This window comes from Rattus norvegicus, chromosome 10, assembly GCF_036323735.1.
Source record: "Rattus norvegicus strain BN/NHsdMcwi chromosome 10, GRCr8, whole genome shotgun sequence".
Classification (NCBI taxonomy): domain Eukaryota; kingdom Metazoa; phylum Chordata; class Mammalia; order Rodentia; family Muridae; genus Rattus; species Rattus norvegicus.
This window is the reverse complement of record NC_086028.1, coordinates 64,622,461-64,643,437: the sequence shown is the minus strand read 5'-3', so window position 1 is coordinate 64,643,437 and position 20,977 is coordinate 64,622,461. Positions and strand designations below refer to the sequence as shown.

Below are 20,977 nucleotides of genomic sequence, written 5' to 3'. Positions count from 1 at the left end.
AAGAAATCCCTCACAGAACAAAACAAAAACCTGGTTCAATGCGACCATCATGAAGGGCCGATGCTACCACCTAAGAGTGGAGTTCCCCCCAGCACATACATAGCAGAAGAGGCCTGGTCTTGCCTCAGTGGGAGAAGATGCACCTAACCTGAGAGACTTGAGGCTGCAGGGAAGGGGGATGTAGGGGGCAGGGAAGAAGCACCCTCTCAGAGGCAAGGGGGAAAATGGGATGAGGAAATGTGTGCAGGGGGGACCAGAAGGGAGCATGTCTGGAATGTAAATAAATAACACTATGAACAACAACAACAACAACAACAACAACAACAACAACAACAACAACAATAATAACAATAGAATGCAATTAAATAGAGAAGCTGCCCTCCATCTTGCCAGGCATGTAATAAAGTCCATTCTCTCCTGTGGGTGGGGCTGAGGGTTCTAACTGTGCTTCTGTTCCTGTGTCTCTTGTACTCCCTCAGAGGGAGAAACCCCCATCCTCACCTGAGCCCCTGAGAATTTAAACCCAGGAAACTCCCCATGAGGAGCCCGAGTACTGTCCAGCAGTTAAGAGATGGGCAACCCTTGTCCAGGCCCAGCAGGGAACCAATCTCACTTCTGCACCTTGGCACCTCCATCTATAAAGGAAGCCATCGCCTCAGCTGGCTGGGAGGGATGCCTCACACGGTGCTGCACAGAGCCCGCTTCCTGCCCGCACAGTTACAGACTCCATGACTGTAACTCCAGGATGTTCCCAGGCTTCCAGTTAATACTGGGAACCCCCTGGTCTGTCAGAGCCTGACTGGGATGGAGTTGTCCCTTTGCTTTGTCATTGGTGCCCTGTGTTGGCGAGTAGACATTTTCTCACAGATTCTCAGGACAAGTTAATGTTATAGTGGTCTTCAGAGAACATAAATGGTGTATTCTGGCAAAAGTAGTATTCAGCCAGGTATGGTGGGGACATATCCACCATCTCAACACTCAAAAAGCTTATGACTAGAGTTAGAAGCTAGCCTGGGCTAAGCAGCAAAAAAATTTTTTTCTTTTCTTTTCTTTCTTTCTTTCTTTTTTTTTTTGGAGCTGGGGACCGAACCCAGGGCCTTGCACTTGCTAGGCAAGCGCTCTACCACTGAGCTAAATCCCCAACCCTCTAAGCAGCAAAATTTAGGGGAGAAAAAGACTATCATTTTATGAGAGTGTCTGCCTATGACCCCAAGGTCAGGGCCTTGGCCTCAAGAGTAGGATCTCATAATTCCACTCCAGTCTCACCCCTGCCAGAGGCCCTAACAGACCCCGGGGAGGGCTGTAATGTATTGCATTGCATTGTACTGTACTGCACACTGTGTTATATTGCATTGTACTGTATTATAGTGTGTTTTTAGACTGTTTTACTGTGTACCATCTTGTCCTCGAGCACCCCATCCAATTGTTTCACACCCTCCATGATTAATGGGCAGGGTTTTAGATGCTTCAGCCCCTCTCTATTGGGACATGGCCCTGTCTCCCATGTCCTGACCCTTTGTCTCTGTTTTCCTAAAGGGAATGTACTTTCTCTTTTCTTTCAGACTTTCTTGAAGAGAGACAACTATGTTCTGCTTTCATTTCCCTCATCTCTTCCCCCTTAGCCTCTTGGAATAGAGTTCCCACTTTCGGTTTTCATCCGGTGTGGCCGTCTCTGTGGCAGTCCTTGTGGATGATGCTGTGGCTGTGTGACATTCTCTCCTACTCTCTGACCTCACTGCCTTCACCCTGTCCGTCCCTTCCCACTTACTTACTTACTTACTTTATTTATTTATTTATTTTTTTTTCCGGAGGTGGGGACCGAACCCAGGACCTTGAGCTTGCTAGGCAAGCGCTCTACCACTGAGCTAAATCCCCAACCCCACTTTATTTATTTCAAAACAGGGTCTTACTACGTAACCCAAGCTGGTGTCCAACTCATAGCAATAGTTCTCACCTTAGCCTCTGGAGTGCTAGAATTATTGGTGGCTCAATAAACACACACACACACACACACACACACATATATGATATATATAAACACACACATATATATACATATACACACACACATATATACACATATACACAGACACAGACATCATATATGCACACACACACACATATATACATATACATATACACAGACACAGACATCATATATGCACATACACACATATATACACACATATACACACACACACATATATGGAGGGGCAGGGTGCAGGGTCTCATTATATAGCCTAGGTTGGCCTCGAACTCATAGCAATTTTGCCTTCGTCTTCTAAGTGCTGTGCTTACAGGTATGAGCCACCATAGCCAATTTTACTCTTTTTCGTTCTTTGTTTATTTTAAACAGGGTCTCTAGTAGCCCAGCCTGGCCTCAAACTCACCAAGTAGCTGATCTTCCTGCCTCCACCTCCCCAGTGCTGGCTTTGCAGGTGTGTGCTGCTGGTCTAGGATTCCTTGATACTGAGGTTGAACTCAGGGCTTCATACCGGCAAGCGCTCTCCCCACTAAGTTACGTCCCCAGTCCCTCCCTTGTTCTTAAACATTTCCATCATCTTTGTTTATTCTGACTTCCTGTTAGCTAGAAGTTCTGAGGCCCTTTCCTGAAGTCATAGTGGTTTTTAAATTACCGATCTTTTGACCCGTGAATGAATAAATTAAATCAGTTAGGCGTGTGTTGGGATCAATGTGGGCTTTCTAAGTAGAATAGCGAGTTGCAGGAGCGTGCCCACAGTGAGCTCAGCATTGGTGTGCACACTTTCAGTCTGTGGGTCATGAGGAAAGAGCCATTCCTTCCTGCGAGTAGCAATATTTGAGGATTTCTGTTCTATAGCCTGGAGGTCCCCCTCAAAGCTAAAAGTAGGAGGCTAGAAAGATGGCTTAGTGGGTTAAAGTATCAGCCACCAAGTCTATGGATCTGTGTTTGATCCCCTGGATCCAACCAACGAAGAGACAATTGACTCTGATTATCACATACCCAACCCCCCAAACAACAACAAAATCCTAAAGACAGATATATGATCCATATATATGATTTCTGGATAGATACCCAAAAGAAAAGATGTCAGAACGCCACACATATACCTGCAGGCCCATAACATGTAAGGCCAGCATAGCCACCATCAACAGATTAATGGACAAGGACAACACTGTGCATAAATAATATATTATATACAATATATAACCAAAATATATAAAATATAACCAAATATATATTTTATATTTAATCAAATACAGACATATATGCTATATGCATGTATGTTTCTCTAGAGAACCCTGAATCACAGAATAAGCAACAAGAGTTTATATGTATATGTGTATGTGTATATGATGTATATGTATATGATGCCCATGTCTATGTATATGGTATATATGTATGTATATCCAAATATATATATATGTGTGTGTGTGTGTGCATATATGTATATAGCCAAAAGACTATTCCACATACAGTGGAATAGTATATATAGTATTCACCCATAGAGAATGGAATCCTGTTATTTGCGGGAAGATACTTAGGGCTAAAGTGTTACATTAAGTGAATAAGCCAGAAGCAGAAAGACAAATATCACGCGTTATTCCTCGGATCAGGAAGCCAAGAGCTGACTTGATGGGGTCTGGGGAGATGATTAAACGGGTGAAAGCACTTCTTGTGAAGTGGATGAGAGTTTGCTTTTCAGCATCCACTTTGGTAGCTCACTCAAAAGGATCAATACACAATTAATGCACACAGTAAAAATGAAGAGAGAGTCAGGTGTAGTAACGTTTGTAACTTCAGACCTTGGGGACGAAGACAGGAGGATTAAGAGTTCAATGTCCTATAGGCTGGGTGTGCTAGTCATACCTTCAATGACAGTACTCAGGAGGCGGGGCAGAGGCAGGTAGATCCCTCTGAGTTTCAAGCTAGCCGGTGTTACATAGTGAGACCCTGTCAAAAAGACAAAGCAAACACCAGGTGGTGGTGGCACACATCTGTAATCCCAGCACTCAAGAGGCAGAGGCAGGTGGATCTCTATGAACTCGAGGCCAGCCTGGTCTACAGAGTGAGTTCCAGGACAGCCAGAGCTACACAGAGAAACCCTGTCTTGAAAAACCAACCCAAACAAACCAAAACAAACATCCCCTCTCCCAATCACATGTAAAAAAGGACCAAAGCTGTAGCTCAGTAAGAGAGCACTTGTGTAACGTGTGTGTGCTTGGGGAGAAAGCACTTGTGTAGCATACATAACACCCTGGGTTTTGTCTCCAGCACCCCAGGGGGCAAAAACACAAAGCGATTTCAGGCTGGAGAGCTGGCTTAGCAGGTGAACATAAGGACCTGAGTTCAATTCTCAGCAACCATGAAAAGAGTCAGGTATAGCCATGCACATGACCGTAGCCCCTGTAACCCCAGTGTTACATACCATACACATGGGTATGAATGCACCCACAATTCATGCACACACACACCATTTTTAGAATATTAAGATTATATCTGTGCTGGAGAGATGCTCAGTGGTTAAGAGTACTCTGCTCTTCCAGAGGACCAGAGTTCAGTTCCCAGCCCAGAAGTGGGCAGCTCACAACTGCCTGTAACGCCAGCTCTAGGAGATTCAAAGCCTTCTTTTGGCCTCAGAGGGCACCTGCACACACAGCACACACTCGGAAACAAACACATATAAATAAAAATAAATCTAAGAAACAACAGTAATAATCACAAATGTCTTCAAGGAGCTTCGGGCTGATTTTATTGCATTCCCTTTTATTTTCATTATTATTTATTTAGTGTGGAGGGTTCACCTTGAAGGGATCAGGTTTCTCCTTCCATCATGTGGGTTCCAAGAATCAAACTAGGGTGGCCAGACTTGGCAGCAAGTCAGAGCCATCTTACCAGTTCCTCTTTTTTTTTTTTAGACAAAGTCTCATGCTGCTCTGTCTGTCTGTGAATCCTTGACCCTCCTGCCTGCCCTGCATAAGTACTTGGATTACAGGTATGAGCTTCCTTGCCTAGCCAGAGGTACGCAGATGTTTGCGGAAATTTACTTCAGAAGGCAAAGCTCTATGGTGGTTCAGCTGGGTCCCCCTAGTGGCCTGGAGGACAATATTCTCCTGTGCATCTTAAACGTTCCTTAGATGAAATCAAGATGGTTTCCTTTGGGTAGAACCCTAACGTCAGAGCGCATACCTGCAGCTCTGAGACACGTCCTCCTCACAGGCGCAGGGACAACACCAGGCTGGGTAACTGTGTGGCACACTCTCATCTTCCCTTAGCCACACACGACAAGCAATTAGTGTTGACAAGCCTGGGTGCAAGGCGCTGGCTCCCTCCCAGCCTCACCTGGGCTCCCGAAGCCAATACGGGCCCAAGCTGTAGTCATTCCTCCATCCTGGCCAAGGGAGCCAGTTAAAAATAGCACCAGTCGGGACACCAATTGGGAAGCCAGATGGGAAAGTCTGGAGCTTGGGTGGTGGGGCAGACAAGGCTGTTTCTGGTCCCGCTGCTTTCTGGTGACCTTGGGCACAGTATTCAGCCTTTCCTGGTCTCTGAGTGCTGCCCTGTAAAGAGCAGAGCTGAGTTTCTGCTTGTTTCCTTCCACAGGTCTTCAGGGGGGAACCGACCCAGAAGGCAGACGAGGTTAGTGATCTGCTTGAAGCCTCCCGTTGCTGGGGAACTCACTACCTCTGTATACTGCCAGACAGCTTTAGTAGGGCTGTCAGAGAGCTTTACCCTGTGTTGGACGGACTTCCGTAGACCCCTCTTATTAACCTTGTTCTTCCCTTGGGACCTCTTGAATGTGACCAACTCCTTCACGAGGATGCTCTGCAAAGACACTTCACTTAGCTCTGTGACTTCCCTGGAAGCCAGACCCCCAGGCAGAGCAGCCCATAATTCTTACCTTGTTCAGGGCCATTTTAGTCCCATTCTAGCCCCCAGCCTTCAGGGTCTCTCACTCCCTAGTCTGGGCATCTTCTCAGCCTCTCAAACCAACTTCAATTTGCTGCCCAGATGAGCTCTTCCTGACTTCTGTAAGGAACTCCCGGTGCCTATCCAGCCTGGGAAGCCTCTCTCTACCTTACTATGGCTGGTGGTTCTTCCGAGATGTCCCAGCCTCTGCAGAGCATCTGATGCAATCGACAGGCAGCAGGTAGGTTGACATGTAGCTATCCGACTACTGACGAGTCCAGAGTCCATCCACACCTTGAGGAACTTAGGTCTTGGAGCCGATTATAATCTTTGGCACAGTCTGGCCAGAGCAACCTGACCATATCAGCGCCAGGATGAAGGGCACACCCTGGATCCTCCTAGAAACCACCTTCTATTATTGACCCACTATCTGTGGTCACAAGGAGAGGATTTCCATGTGACACTGTCTCCCTTGTTCCGTGCCCTGATGGTCATGAAGTCCCATCAGATGAAGTCCCAAGATAGCTCATCCCCTCACTGTGTGACCTCACGGAACTGTCTCCTTACTCCCCAGGCATTGAGCCTTCTTCTCCTGTGTTGGGCTCTGTCACCTGCAGGCCTCTTTGGCTCTTCAGATGATATCTGTTTGTCCCCACTTCCCCATCTAGGAGCCTGCTATGTGAAGGGGGCCTCAGCCTAGCCCCACCTAGGACGGGCTGACTGAAAGCAGCTACATCCTGCACATGGTTGCTGTCAGTGAGTCACCGCACCATGGATGTTTATTAGGACCCCACGAGCTGATTTGCCAACTCTGGAACCCTGGGAGCTGGCTAAGTTTAGTATGAGAGCCGTGAGCGTGAGGACGCTGTGTTCCTTCTCCTTCTGGCAAAACATGAGACTGGAGCCTTCTTTTCATCTTCCTTCTCCCTGACAAGTCCTTGCTTCATTTACCACCAGATTGGCCTCCTCCCAGCATGCATCTGTAATTAAGGGGGAAACACCCGCAATTGTGCTAGGGCTGGAGAACCTCAGATCATTGCAACATTTTTATTTTTTTCGGGAACAGAGGTTTAGGAAATAGGATGCTTTAAAAGTGTGAATGCAGATGCAAGTCTCTGGGGATCAACTTCTTGGGGTGCAGGGACCGCCAGAACATGCCTTACCATGGAAAAGATCATGCTTTTTACATTGGTTGCCCCTAGAAGTAATCACTCTCGGATTAAGAGAAAGGTGGTGGCTCTCCTTGCGCTGTTCAGCCCCTTTGATCTTTGGCCCTTCTAGGTTTAGACCCTAGAGTCTTCCCCAGGTTTGCACCAGGAAAATGGTCCCTGGGACCTGGTTTAGGCTGGACATGCTGACACCACAGTAAGGAGATAAATTCCAGGCACTTTAGAGGAGGTCTGAGGCATCCCACCTGCCCCAAGGGAAATGATTTCATTGGTACAACTGGTGTAGGTCACCTAGGCAGAAAGAATAACTGAGAACTGTTGGGGTGAGTGGAGGAGACATTTCTGGCTAACTCAAACTCCTAAGGGGTCCAGCGAGCACCAGCATTTGAAGGGCTGAGTGTGCTTCTCTGCTCACTGCGCCTGCACTTGTTCCTGGCTTCCTCATCCAGAGAACCTTCCTGATAGACTCAACACCGACACCATGGTTTCTTCTGTCTGTTGTACAATGTCTCACGTAACACAGGTTGGCCTTGAACTCCTGATGCTCCTGCCTCTGCTTCCAGATCTCCTGTTGATTGCCCTTTACCCTGTGAGCTCCTCCCTGGCCCTCATCCCGTCTCAAGGAACTCTGTCCTGAGGACGTGCCTTTTGATGTTTGAGGAAATTCATGTGAATATATGTCAGGACACACATAACTGGGAGGGACGGTCAGCAGTCAGGGAAAGCAGGGATGTGTCGTTCTCTGCCAGACACCTTTGCTCTGTCCAATCCCCAACCCTACCTTGCCCAAGTTAAAGGACAGTAATGTGTGTCCTGCCCTCCCCCAGGGCGTGAAACTGGGAGGGACAAGCATCCTAGCCAATCTCGATCAGCAGATCCGTCCCTGTGCTGACACCTCTGCCTTCTGTTGTCTCCTCTGGAGGTTGATGGCTGCAGTGTGGCTCCAAGACCATTTGGGCTCCCAAGACTTAGGTTGAAGTTTGAAATCAGCCATTTGTGTAAGACCCCTGGGAAGTCGCTTAAATCCTTAAGAACACCATCTTCCCAACTTAGAGAAAGCAGGATGAGAAATCTGCATCTCTTCAACCCTAGAGACGAGTCTGGGAGAAAAAAGAAACAGCCATGTGGCTCAGGCTGGTGTCTGAGCTGTGGCAGTCCTCAGCCTCACTAGTGCTGGGATTGCAGGTGTGTGGCACTAGGTCCAGAAACCCATGGCTTTTTAACATCTTCCAATAAGTTTTGGCAGGCCATTTAAGATCAAGTCTCATTCCATAGCCTAGACTGGTTTAGATTGCCCAGGCAATCCTCCTGCCTCAGCCTTCCAAGTGTTGTCATTAGAGGTGTGAGCCACCATGCCAGGCTTTCAGTGAGACTTTCTATCTCTAGAATAATCTCTCAGAGTTTGTTGTGGAATGTTGCTTGACTGGTGAGCATGAGACCCTGGATTTGATCTGCGGTGCCTGCATAAAAAAACAGGGCTTGGAGATGCACACTTGCAATGTCGGGGGAAGCAGGGACAACTCAGCTTGTTTAGTGAGCGTCAAACCAATGAGAGACCCTGTCTCAATGGAGAAAAAAGAAAGTGTCTGAGGAACACACTTGTACTCAAAGGATCAGCAATGTTAATGCATATGCACACACACACACACACACACACACACACACACACACACACACACACATTGTGCATATCCAGGGTTGCCATGAGAGCACAATGATAAGGCACAAGTGTCCATGGGACATTTTATTCTGGGCACTGAGGCCACAGTAGCAAACGAGCCCAAGTTCTGGTGGAGCTGACCCTTGATATGACGGACAGAGAGACAGTAAGTAAACAAATACGTAAAATGTCACCTTAGGGGATGGATAGAGGCAAGGGTAAGGAAGAAAAATAAAGATGGGACCCTGAGTTGGAGTGCTTGTCTAGCTGTGCAGAGGTCCTGGGTTCCCTCCCTATCACCACCAAAGTGGGCAGGGGCAGCGAGGGGAGCAGGAAGGCCAAGACAAAAGGAAAGAAAACAGCACAGAGGACAGAGACCCCAGTGTGCTCCATTCTCTGATAACAGGCTCTATTGGCCAACATTTGGTAGAGCTCTTGCCTAACATGAAGAGGCCCTGGGATGGACCCTCAGCACTGTGGGTCCATCAGAAAACCAGGCGTGGTGCTACTCTGTCCACAATTTAGCATCTTGTAGGTAGAGGCAGGAGGATCAGAAACAGTTCATGATTCTTAGCTACATAGTGTCATCCTGGGCTACATAAAGTTCAAGGTCAGCCTGGAATACATGAGACCTTGTTTAAAAAACAAAATAAAACAAAGCAAAAAAAACTAAATGAGGGGTTGGGGATTTAGCTCAGTGGTAGAGCACTTGCCTAGCAAGCGCAAGGCCCTGGGTTCGGTCCCCAGCTCCGGAAAAAAAGAAAAAAGAAAAAAAAAAAAAAACTAAATGAGCCAAGAAAGTAAAAAACACCCTCAGGGAGAAAAGCTCGGGTCAAAGCACACTTCGCACCCTGCCCTGAGATGCACACGTCTTGCTTTGTGAGGAAAGGTGACCAGTCACTAGAACTACAGCAAAGGGACCCAAGGGTGGGAGAGTTCAGGACAAGGCAGGCACCTCAGTAGGGACTTTAGATGCCCAGATCATGGGGTATGGATATCCTGCAAATGGTTAAGTTCTGGTTAACAGATTCGGCCCTCCATTCATATGCGTTTTAGATCTCCGGACAGGTCTTTTAGTAATAGCAAAAAAAACTATTCCTGGGCTGGTGAGATAGCTTAGCATGTAAAGGTATTTTCTGTTCAAGCCCAACAAGCTGACAAGTGGGTTCAGCCCGGGTCCACATGGTGAAAAGAGGCAGCCCACTCCCACTCGGTGTTCTCTGACCTACACACACACACACACACACACACAGACACACAGAGAGAGAGAGAGAGAGAGAGAGAGAGAGAGAGAGAGAGGCAGAGACATAGAAAATTAAAATTAAAATGTGATTAAACTTACATTCTTGGGGCGGGGCACACATGCCACAGTGAATATGTGTGGGGGTCAGGGAATAACTCGAGGAAGCAGATTCTTTCATTCTATGACGTGAGTCTAGAGGATCAAACTCAAGTCATCAGGTTTTCTAAAAGGAGAGTGCTGTGTGTGTGTGTGTGTGTGTGTGTGTGTGTGTGTGTGTGTGCGTGCGTGCGCCTCCTGTGTCACAGTGTCCATGTGTCAGGCAGAGGACAGCCTGGTGAAGTTGCTCCCTTCTTTGTTTTTTCGCTGTTATTGTTTGTTTGTTTGTTTGAGACAGGGTTTCTCTGTGTAGCCCTGGCTGTCCTGGAACTTGATCTGTAGACCAGACTGGCCTCAGAGATCCACCTGCCTCTGCCTCCGCCTTCTGAGTGCTGGGCTTGGTTTGGGCTTGTTTGCTACTGTGGCCTCAGTGCCAGAATAAAAAGCTCCCTGGCCAAGTGTGCCTTAATATTGCAATCTCATGACAACCCTGGGAGTGTGGGAGTGTTGTGAATGTGTGCATTCCTATGGGAGTTCATGTGCGCACAAGTGTGTTCCTCAGACTGTCCCTCTCCTGCTCCCCCCTCCCTCCCACCCCCCTCCAGACTCTCATTGGTTTGTAGCTCACCGAATGAGCTGAGCTGTTTCTGTGTGATTTGTCTGTGTGGGTCTGGGTGTCATGTGTCACGGTGTGGGTGTGGAGGTGAGAGGACAAGTTACCAAGGCAATTCTCTCTTTCTGCCATGTATGTTCTAGGAATCAAACCCCAGGGATCAGTTCATTTGTCCATTTTTAAATGTGGATTATTTGTATTTTTATCATCCGGGGGCCTGAGGAAGCCAGAAGAAGACCCCAGATCCCCCGAAGCTGGATTACATGTGGACTGCCCAGTGTAGGTGCTGGGAAGCCAAGTGGGAGAGCAGCAAGCACTCTTGATTGCTAAATCATCTCTCCAGCCTCAAGGGAGTTTTTGGTATGTCCTAGATCTGACTTCTCTCTTTTTTTATGGGACCAGAATTCAGGATTTTAATTTTGTCCTAAAGTCACTGAAGCAAAAATCATCATGAAACATTTTTTCTTTTCTTTAAAAACCCTAGTGCAGGGTTGGGGATTAAGCTCAGCGGTAGAGCACTTGCCTAGCAAGCGCAAGGCCCTGGGTTCGGTCCCCAGCTCCGAAAAAAGAAAAAAGAAAAAAAAAAAACCCTAGTGCAAAACATATAAACACACACCAAAAAGAAGCCCAAACTTCTCTTTGGAAGAATGACTGTATGCCTTACTATAAATATTATAATTTAGGGTTATCCTGGGCTATATAGCCAACGCTAAACAACCGAGGTTAGCCTGGGTTACACAACTCCCTGCCTCAAAAACAAAACAAACAACAACAGAAAGCAAAAGAATAATCCAGGGCCAGTAAGACAGCTCAGCAGGTAAAGGCCCCTCAGGACTCCAGATTCCAGCAGGTAAGCCAGATGACTGAGGTGACCCACAGGGTAAAATCAGAAAACCGGGCCTGCAAGTTGAAGGCCGGGACCTTCACATATTCTCCAGAATACACGCACAGTGGACCTCTACAGCCTTCTGCAACCCTATCTACTGAGCTGAGAATCTTCCATTTAAGGGGCAAGTCAGACTGAGGGAGCAAGGTCACATAAGCAGGCTGGGCCATTGGATGAAGGTACAGAGGGAGTTGTGGCCTTACAGGAAGAGGGGTGGGCTCACAAGCACACAGACCTGCCTTGCACCTCTGAGACTTCATATTTCAGTTTCCATGGGTCTCAAGCAAGAGATAGAGAAGCTGGGCCGTCGGGATTCCTGTTGAAGGGTCAGTCTATCTTAGACCTGTGTTATCATAACAAACTACCTGAGACTGGGTGAGCTATTTATACATCTATCTTATTTTACTGAGACTCTGGAGATGCTGCTGCTGCTGCTGATAATGATTAAACTTCACTATTTGTGTGCACGTATGCGTGTGTGTGTGTGTGTGTGTGTGTGTGTGTGTGTGTGTCTGTCTTCTGGAAATGTGCATAAGGAGGAGCCATCATGGCAATTCCTTGGAGCCATTCTTACAGGGCCAGTTGACGGAGTCAGTGAGGGTGTCTGATCATTCTCACATTACTGAAATGGTTTATACTGGATTTTGTATGATACAAGCAAATCTGTGCCTTGGGTCTGAAAGGCCCTTTGTTTTGTGGGAATTGTGGGTATTTTTGGAAAAGTCTTCAGGCAGCTCTTTTTTGTTTGCTTGCACGTTCTTCTGAAGGGAACACCGTGACCACACAGCAGTCGGGCTGCTCCTGTAGCACATAGCTCAAGCTGCCCCAGAGTATTTGGCCAAACTGGCTCCTCCCCGCTTACCTTTGCAGGCCCTGTGATAGGCAGAATGCCCTCATCCGTCCCTTCATGTGGTCTGACACTAGTAATTTTGCACTTCTGTGTCCTGAATTTCTACCACAGCATCTGTTCAGTAGGTCCTTGGTAACTACGTAGTATTGAAGAGATGAGTCAAAGAAGGTTCCAGAAGTACGGAGGTAGCAGTTAAGGTGATTAAGGAGAATGCTCTAGAACAGAAGCTCATGAAACTCTGTAGCTATGTTGGTTTTGCTTCCTGTTCTATTGCCAGGAAGAGACACCATGACCAAGGCAACTTTTAAAAGAAAGCATTTAATTTGGGGCTTGGTTACAGTTTCAGAGCGTTAGTCCATTATTATCATGGTGGGGAGTATAGCTCCAGGCAGGCAGGCATGGTGTAGCAGTAACTGAGAACTCACATCTTAAGACAACCACCAGGCAGAGAGACCTGAGAAGGGTACAATTCTTTGGAAACCTCAAAGCCCACCCCCAAGGACACACCTCCTCCAACAAAGCCACACCCCTAATCCTTCCCAAACAGTTTCACTAACTGGGGACCAAACATTCAAACATATGAGTCTGTCGGGCCCATTCTCATTCACAGCTGTGTTCATAAGATGAAGGTCAGGCTCCTTGTCAACTGCTTGTTACCTCAAGCAGTTATCTGGATGAGGAAACAACATGGTAACTGCTAGGCCAGGTGTGTAGCTTGGTTAGTAGAGAGCTTGCCTATTTAAGGGCAAAGACCTGGGTTCCATTCCCAGCACTAAATAAACAAGGCCTAGTGGTGCACTCCTGGAACCCCAGCCTCAAGAAGTAGAGGCAGGAAGATCCAGAGACCAAGATCATGCTCAGCTAGTTATCAAGTTCAAGAACAGCCTGGGATATGGGAAACCTTGTCTCAACAAAACAGAACAACAACCAACCAAACAACTGAACAAAAAAACCTAACTGCTCTGTAAAGAGTGTGCGAGGAAGGAATGAGCTAGCCCAGGAGAAGCTCCCAGAGCTGTTTCTGGCACATTTCACACACATTAATGTTAAACTTTATAATCACCACTGTCATAGTCTATGATTACATGATTTTAAGGCTGCCAGGGCAGGGTGCTAGGCTGCAGATGAATGGCTGACCCCAGGAGGGAGCATGTCCTGGCACTTTGTCCTCAGCTCACTTAGGCATGCATTGGCAAAGGGCAAGAGGGACCCAAGGGTGACAGTTGATGCTGAGAGAGGCCAGGTGGATCAAGCTTGTCTAAACTGAATGGAGCCATGTAGATGTCCCTGTGGCTAGGGCATCCAGAGGCCCACTCTGTGCCAGCAGCCTCCACATTGTACATCTGACCAGCTGTAGGTCTGTCTGGATTAGACTTCTTTCACACTGACCGTAAAAGTATCTTTTATTCTCCTGTTGTAATTGTTGTCTGGGAGGCTTACTGCCCCTGTCCGCTAACCCAGGCCTAGTTCTAGAAGCTTCTAGCTTCTGTACAATGTAACCTAGGCCTAGAATTTTTTCAGCCTCTGGGACTTGCGGCTGAGTAAGCTCACCCTATCTACTTTCTGAACTCTGGCTGGCTGGTTCAACTCAGCTGTTCTTTCTCAAACTCCTCTCCCAGCTGACTTATTCAATCCCGATTTTCTCAGCCTCTGAATTGCTCTGCTTGACCTCAAACTAACTCTAGAATTTTTTTCTAATCTTCTGGCTTCTTGCTCATTTTGTCTTTACCCGTGTTTGGCTTGTTCTCTTTACAACCTGTCTCTGTACAATTGCCCTGGTAAAACTGCCTCTTCCCTCTCTGTGCTGTTCTACTCTCCCTCTCAACTCAACCGTACTGCTCCACAAACTCTACTGTATTCCTGTACTGTACTCTCTCCTTCCTGTGCTGTTTGTCTTTCCCTTAAGTAGTTTCCCTTTCCTCTCTTTTCTTGTGAGAGTTGGGCATAGTCTATTCTGTCAAATCTTTCTCTGATTCATCACTTTGTCTGTCACTCAATTAAACATCACTTTCAAACATGGACATGTCCTTCTACAAACTAACTTCAGTCACATTGTTTGGGATTAAAGGTGAGTACTAAGGGCGTGTCTGTATTCCAGCCAGAGGGATTAAAGGTGCACAATGAAGGCTGAGCCTCACCACAGAAACAAGTTCAAATAGCCTTTAACACTGGACTGATAGATTGCCTGTCTCTGCAGTGCCTCAGATAACATCAGACTCAATGTCTTTGGGTAGACACTCCCTCTACTCTGTGTTGAGTCCTTTTTCATTTTTTTCTTTAAATCTCATCATGTAGCCCAGCCTGGCCTTACACTCAGATGTCCTTCTGTCTCAACATCCTGTGTGTCGAGATTATAGGTGATTGCCACCATGTCCAACTGCGCATGGACTTTTTCCTCGTCAACCAGGCCACATCCACCAGAGAGAGAATATTTCTTCATGGGGCCAAAGAACCGATGTGCACAAGATCCCAGGAGACTAGGAGAAGCTACCTTGGGGGCAGGAGTAGGGCACCAGGCACTTGGCATTTCTAGGAAGTAGAACTGCCTTCTCCAGGGTGGGCAGCTCCAGCCTGGCAGAGTCACAGTACAAAGAGCTCCAAAGGAGAACAGTGCTTCGTTTGCCTCCCCTGCTTTGCTCCTGACTGGAGAGAGTGCATCTGTGGTGCTGCTGCTGCCGCCGCCACCACAATACCGGTGATATCAGAACCCAGCTTCTCCCACTTTCCAACACAACTAAAGACGCTTAGTCCTCCAGGAGTCCTCCAGGTCTTTAGTGCCAGACGGGGACTGCTGAGCCATCCCATCTGGAAGAGTGCACAGCTCCCAGGCTCAGAGCCGTCACAGTGTGCAGGCAGCCATTGCTATGCCCTCTTGTATAAGTCAATCTATAAAGCCCCGTTGGGATACATATTCATTCAGTTCTGCTCCTCTAGAGAACCCCGATTCACTATGCTATTATTAGTAACCTTTGGGAAATAATTTGTTTGTTAAAAGCACTTCACCATTGTTAACATTTCTTTTTTTTTGTTTTGTTTTTATTTGTGTGTGTTCACACAAGTGTGGAGGTTAGAGGACAACTTTTAGGAGTCTGTTCTCTTTCTGCTATGCAAGTCTCAGGGATTGAACTCGGTGGTCAGGCTTGGCAGCAAGGGCCTTTACCTACTGAGCCTTCTCACTGACCCAAACACATTTAGTCCTTGATCGGATTGCTCATTCTACATTTCTCTTTTTAAAATGTAAGTATATGAGTGTGTTTGAGTGCCCTTGGGGGCAAGAATTGGTTTGGATTCCCTGGAGTTGGAGTTATGAGGCATCTAGGATCCCAACTTGGGTTTGTGCACTACAAGTGTGCCTGATACCTGCAGATACCAGAAGAGGGTGTCAGATCCTCAGGGACTGAAGTTATATATGGTTGTGAGCCACCATGTGTATACTGGAAATTGAACCTGGGGCCTCTGGAAGAGTAGTCAGATCTCTTCCCCCGAGCCACTCTCTGTCCCTTCTATCTACTTCTTCCAGCGGCTTTCCCGTGATTTCCCTGAAGAAATCATAGCTTTCATCTGTCCAAGACAATAATGAGGACACACGACACACATAACACAAGTACTCAAGCTTGAGAGATGTGTATTGCACTGCACCTCTGCCACGTAACAACTCTGTGGTAAGTGTAATACGGTGACTTAAATAAGTTTGGCCCTCATAGGCTTATATAGTTGAATACTTAGTCACCAGGGGGTTAAATTCTCTGAAAGGATTAGAAGGGTTAGGATATGTGGCCTTGCTGGACCAAGTGTGTCATGGGGATGGGGTTTGAAGTTTCAAAAGCATAGGCCAAACTCAGGCGCTCTCTCTCTCTCTCTCTCTCTCTGCCTGAGGATCAGGATGTAAAGCTCTCAGCTACTGCTCTAGCATTATGCCTGCCATGTCTGCCTCTATGCTTCCCACCATGACAATAGTGACCAAGATTCTGAAACTGTAAGCAAGAGCCTAGCTAAGTTATTTTCTTTGTAGGAGTTATCATGGTCGTGGTATCTCTTCAGAGCATCAGAACGTGACTATGACATGGTCTCCAGCCTCTCTGATCACCATCGTTTCTTTCTTTCTGAATCCTCTTAGAGGATTGATCTAAACTTCTCTTTCCATTGCAAGCACTTTGGAGGGCTGGGAGGACAGCCCAGGCAGAGCAGTGCTTGTCACTCAGACACGACGTGCTTGTGACCCCAGCACCGCAGAGGCAGAGATGGGGTTCCCGGAACTTCCTGACAGCCAGTCTAGACAGAGAAGTGAGCTCTGGGTTCAGTGTCTGTCTGACACTTTGAGACAGAGTTCTCAAGCAAGATGTCTCAGAAGGCAAAGGTTCTGGATGCCAAGATTGATAGTTTGCATTTCATTCCTGGGACTCCCGTAGTGCAAGAAAAAAAAATGACTCCTCTAAGGGACACCATGGTGGACACACACAGACACAGACACAGACACACATAGATACATACACACAGATGCACACACAGAGATACAAATACACATAGACACAGGCACATAGGTGCACACACAGGTGCACACACACAGATGCACACACACAGCTGCAAATACACATAGACACAGGCACACAGGTGCACACACAGGTGCACACACACAGATGCACACACACAGACACAGACATACACACAGATGCACACACACAGATGCACACACACAGATGCACACACAGGTGCACACACACAGATGCATACACACAGATACATACGCACTAAAAATAAAAACATTTTTTTTAAAGTGGCACTAGGTGATCACCTTTCACCCCAGCACTTGGGAGGCAAATCTATGAGTTTTAGGCCAATCTGCAGTGAGTTCCAGGACAGCTAGGGCTACACAGAGAAACCCGGTCTCCAAAAAGTGGCAAATCACTAAGACGCTCAACCTGGCCTCCATAACATGCACACTCCCTCACACACATGTGAACACTTACACACACAATTCAATTTTTTTTTAGATTGGGGTGAGTGCCTTACATGGAGTGGTGGACGTTGTATCCCCATGTTTAGGTGGGTGGCTGAGAGTTAAAGCTGAGGAGTCACTGCTATGCCTGGCACATGCCTGGGGCTTCTTCTCTCCTTAGACTGGAAAAAAATCTCTTTATATTTATTTCACTGGAAAGTGTCCCACTCTCTGCAGCTTCCCAGGAACAAGCAGTCTCCGGGGTGGTTTGCAAATGAGTACATCTCTCTGCAGATGGCAGCCCCGAGATCAGAGCAGTACACCATGGCAGGCCCGTGGGTGGCTGGCAAGATGGCCCCGATTCCCTCCCCTCCCCATCCCCTTCACTAGCCTCACTTGGGCTAGTCTACCTTGGGGGAGGGTGCTTCACCATGCCACCATGTTCTCTATCCAAGTGAGGCTGTGGCCCTCCACCGCATGCTACTCAATACAGGGAACCGAATGCCAGGCACTGGGCCACGCCTGTAACATCAGAGGAGATGACCGGAAGTCCGAGGTATCTCCAGCCACTTGTCAAACTTGAGACTAGCCTGGGCTCTAGGAGAACCATGTTTCAAAAAGAAACAAAACACAAAACAAAACAAAAACCCCAAACCAACAAAGCAAGCGAGCAAAGGGTCGTAGAGGTGCCACTCTCGAGACCGAGGCAGTTGGAGCTCTCTGAATTTGAGTCCAGCCTGGCCTACACAGTGAGGTCCAGCCTAGCCAAGGCTACGTAGTGAGACCCTGCCTAAATTTTTCGAACAGTTATTTATTTATTTTTATTGTATATGCATTGGCGTTTTGTCTGCATGTATCTGTGTGAGGGTGTCTGATCCCCTGAAACTGAAGTTCCAGACTGTTGTGAGCTGCCATTTGGGTGCTGGGAATTGAACCTGCAGCCCCTGGAAGAGCAGCCAATTCTCTTCCCAATCCAGGGCTCTTCTTTTATCTCTGAACCATCTCTCCAACCCCCTGCCTAAAAAGTTTTAATTTAAATAGATAAACAAATAAATAAACAAACAAACAAGAACTTACCAGTTTGTGTACCTAAAGAATCCAAGAGTGGCAGAGGCCTGGCTGGGTATTCAGTGTGCCCACGGCCTCATGTCTCCCCTTCTGCTTCCTCCTTTTGGGGTTTGAGTCACATCTTTCCTTCTTCTGTGGTGAGAAAGTCACCCAGCAGTATCCATCCTGTTTCCAATAAATTCAATTTAAGGCTCCAGGGAAAGGCTTCGATTGATTTGTGTCGTCCCTTGCATGCTACTGAGTCAATAGATGTGGACTGTATGTGTACTGTGTAGGGAATGTTTTTGGTTTTGTGAGATAACATTGTGCTCTCTAGCTGGGATTGGCCTAGAACTCACCATATAGCCCAGGCTGTTCTTTGAACCCACAGGGTTCTTCCTATCTTGGACTCAGGAGGGCTGAAATGACAGGAGTGTGTGTGTGTGTGTGTGTGTGTGTGTGTGTGTGTGTGTGTGTGTGTTCATACACGTATCACAGCACACATGTGGAGGTCAGAGGACAAGGAGTGGATTCTCTCCTTTTACCACATGGGTTCCAGGGATTGAACTCAGGATATCAGTCTTGGCCGCAAGCACCTCTGTCTTTGGAGCCATCTTGCCGCCTTGATGGAGGAGCTTCAACAGAGATGTTTATCGGCTGTGGAGCGGGGGTGGGAAGTGAACAAGGTCTATTCCTCAGAACCCCACACAGGCTTCCACAGGGAGACGGCTGCAGTCCTGGCAAGTGGGAAGGCTTCTAGGGAATGGAAAGCAGATGTGGCTGACTGTTGGGAGCACAGCACAGCAGTTCTTACATCCACAGAGCCCCAGGAAAAACAGGAATGGTAAACATATGGGGCTGTCCTCTCCAAGGACATGAAGCCTGTTCTTTCGTCCAGGAAGCTGGGAATTTGAAGTGATTAATAGCCTGTGTTATCTGTTGAGCCAGGCCACATCTACAACCAGGGCCAGAGAAACCTAATATTCTAAATGACCCTTATATTATCTGTATAGCCAGAGGCTCCCCTAAGCTCCCACAACCAGGACCAGAGGTGGCGAACAGCCCAAATGACCTTTAAGCTATCTATGGCTGAGAGCAAGCCAGATCCTTTCCTAGGCCCGTAAGCCAACAAGGTAGCCTATCTCCAGAAACCACCTCCTTGGAAGCAATGACAGGTACCCTGACTTGAGTTTCCGTTTAATTATGCTTTCTTGTATTTCAGGGGTTGTATTATACCAGGAACCCCTTTCAACAAAATTATACTGTGTTCAAATATACTGGCAATAAACCTGTTGACATCAGACTCCCTGAAGTCCTGATCCAGGTTGACAGAGTCAATGTGGATGGAACTTTCATTTCCACCTCCTTGAGGTTGTTTCCTTGCTGTGACCACCTGCAGGGACCCACCCCCACAGCTTGTAACAGTAGAACTCCCAGGGTCTTATTCTTGTCCTCCCCCTTCCTGTCCCCCCCACCCCCTGCCCCGCTGTCTGTTGGGCTCTGCCTCTTATTCAGAGGGCATAGTTGTAGGAGCCAGGTGTGCAGCTTACACTGTGGTCCTGCTGCTCATTCACCTGTGGAGATGCTAACCAAAGACCTTTTTTTAACCCTTTCAAGCTCAGTTTCCTCATCTGTGGCAGTTTCACACACTTCATACTTCACAGTCCTCCTGTGAGGACTCACGAGTCACAAGTCCTGTGCCAGCATGGAAGATGTTATCATTTATTTATTTATTTATTTATTTATTATTTATTTTCTGAGCAAAGTGGCTTTATTAGTGTGACAGGATCACAACAGGACTTAGGAATTAGCATTGGGGCCCTTCTTCTCGCCAAAGGTGGGCACGACATTGACAAAGCGTCGGTTGGACTGCATTCGCCTCTTGGCCCCACCAGTCTTCTTTTCCTGTTTGGCCACCTTGGGAGTCTGACCTCTCACTTTCCCAGCACGAGCCAGAGAACCATGAACTTTACCTCCCAGCATGCGGCCGGCTACCTCCAGAGTGGTCAGGGCCTCTGCACCACACTGGCCTAGGGTGGCCTCATCCTCCAGCGGGCGAGCCTGCCAGAGCACGACTTGATCTTCAGGGGCAATGCCTTCCATTGAGGCCACATGAGCTTTGATCTGGGCGACTGTCTCCTGGCCGGTCACCTCGAGGGTGTGTAGTTCCTGGGCTCGGACAAAGAGCTGCATGTTGGCTACTTACCCTCAGATGCCGCTGCTGCAACCGCAAAGATGGCGTCAAGAAAGATTTTATTTTATTTTTTTTAAGATGTATTTGTTTTATGTCTATGAACACACTGCTGCTGACTTTACACACACCAGAGGAGGACATCAGATCTCATTACAGATGGTTGTGAGCCACCAATGTGGTTGCTGGGAATTGAACTCAGGACCTCTGGAAGCGCGGTCAGCGCTCTTAACCGCTGAGCCGTCTCTCTAGCCCGATGTTACAGCTTTAATTTGAAATGCCCACATGGGTCCAAGCTTTGAATGCTCAATCCCCAGTTCAAAGTGCTACCTGCAAGACTGTGGAGCTGTAAGGAGGCAGGGCACGCCTGAGAGAAGTAGATGACAAGGGGTCATG

At 47.5% G+C, this 20,977-nt stretch overlaps 1 protein-coding gene across 1 annotated transcript in view; it reads right to left on the bottom strand.

The window, feature by feature from the left end:
- Faul2 (FAU ubiquitin like and ribosomal protein S30 fusion like 2) overlaps positions 1-20,705 on the bottom strand; it is a 733,200-nt gene extending 712,495 nt beyond the window's left edge. The window contains exon 1 of the mRNA XM_039087353.2: positions 20,081-20,705. Within this exon, the coding sequence (XP_038943281.1) occupies positions 20,191-20,583 (393 nt within the window). The 5' untranslated portion in view covers positions 20,584-20,705 and the 3' untranslated portion in view covers positions 20,081-20,190. The remainder of the gene's footprint in view (positions 1-20,080) is intronic.
- Positions 20,706-20,977: the final 272 nt, after the last annotated feature.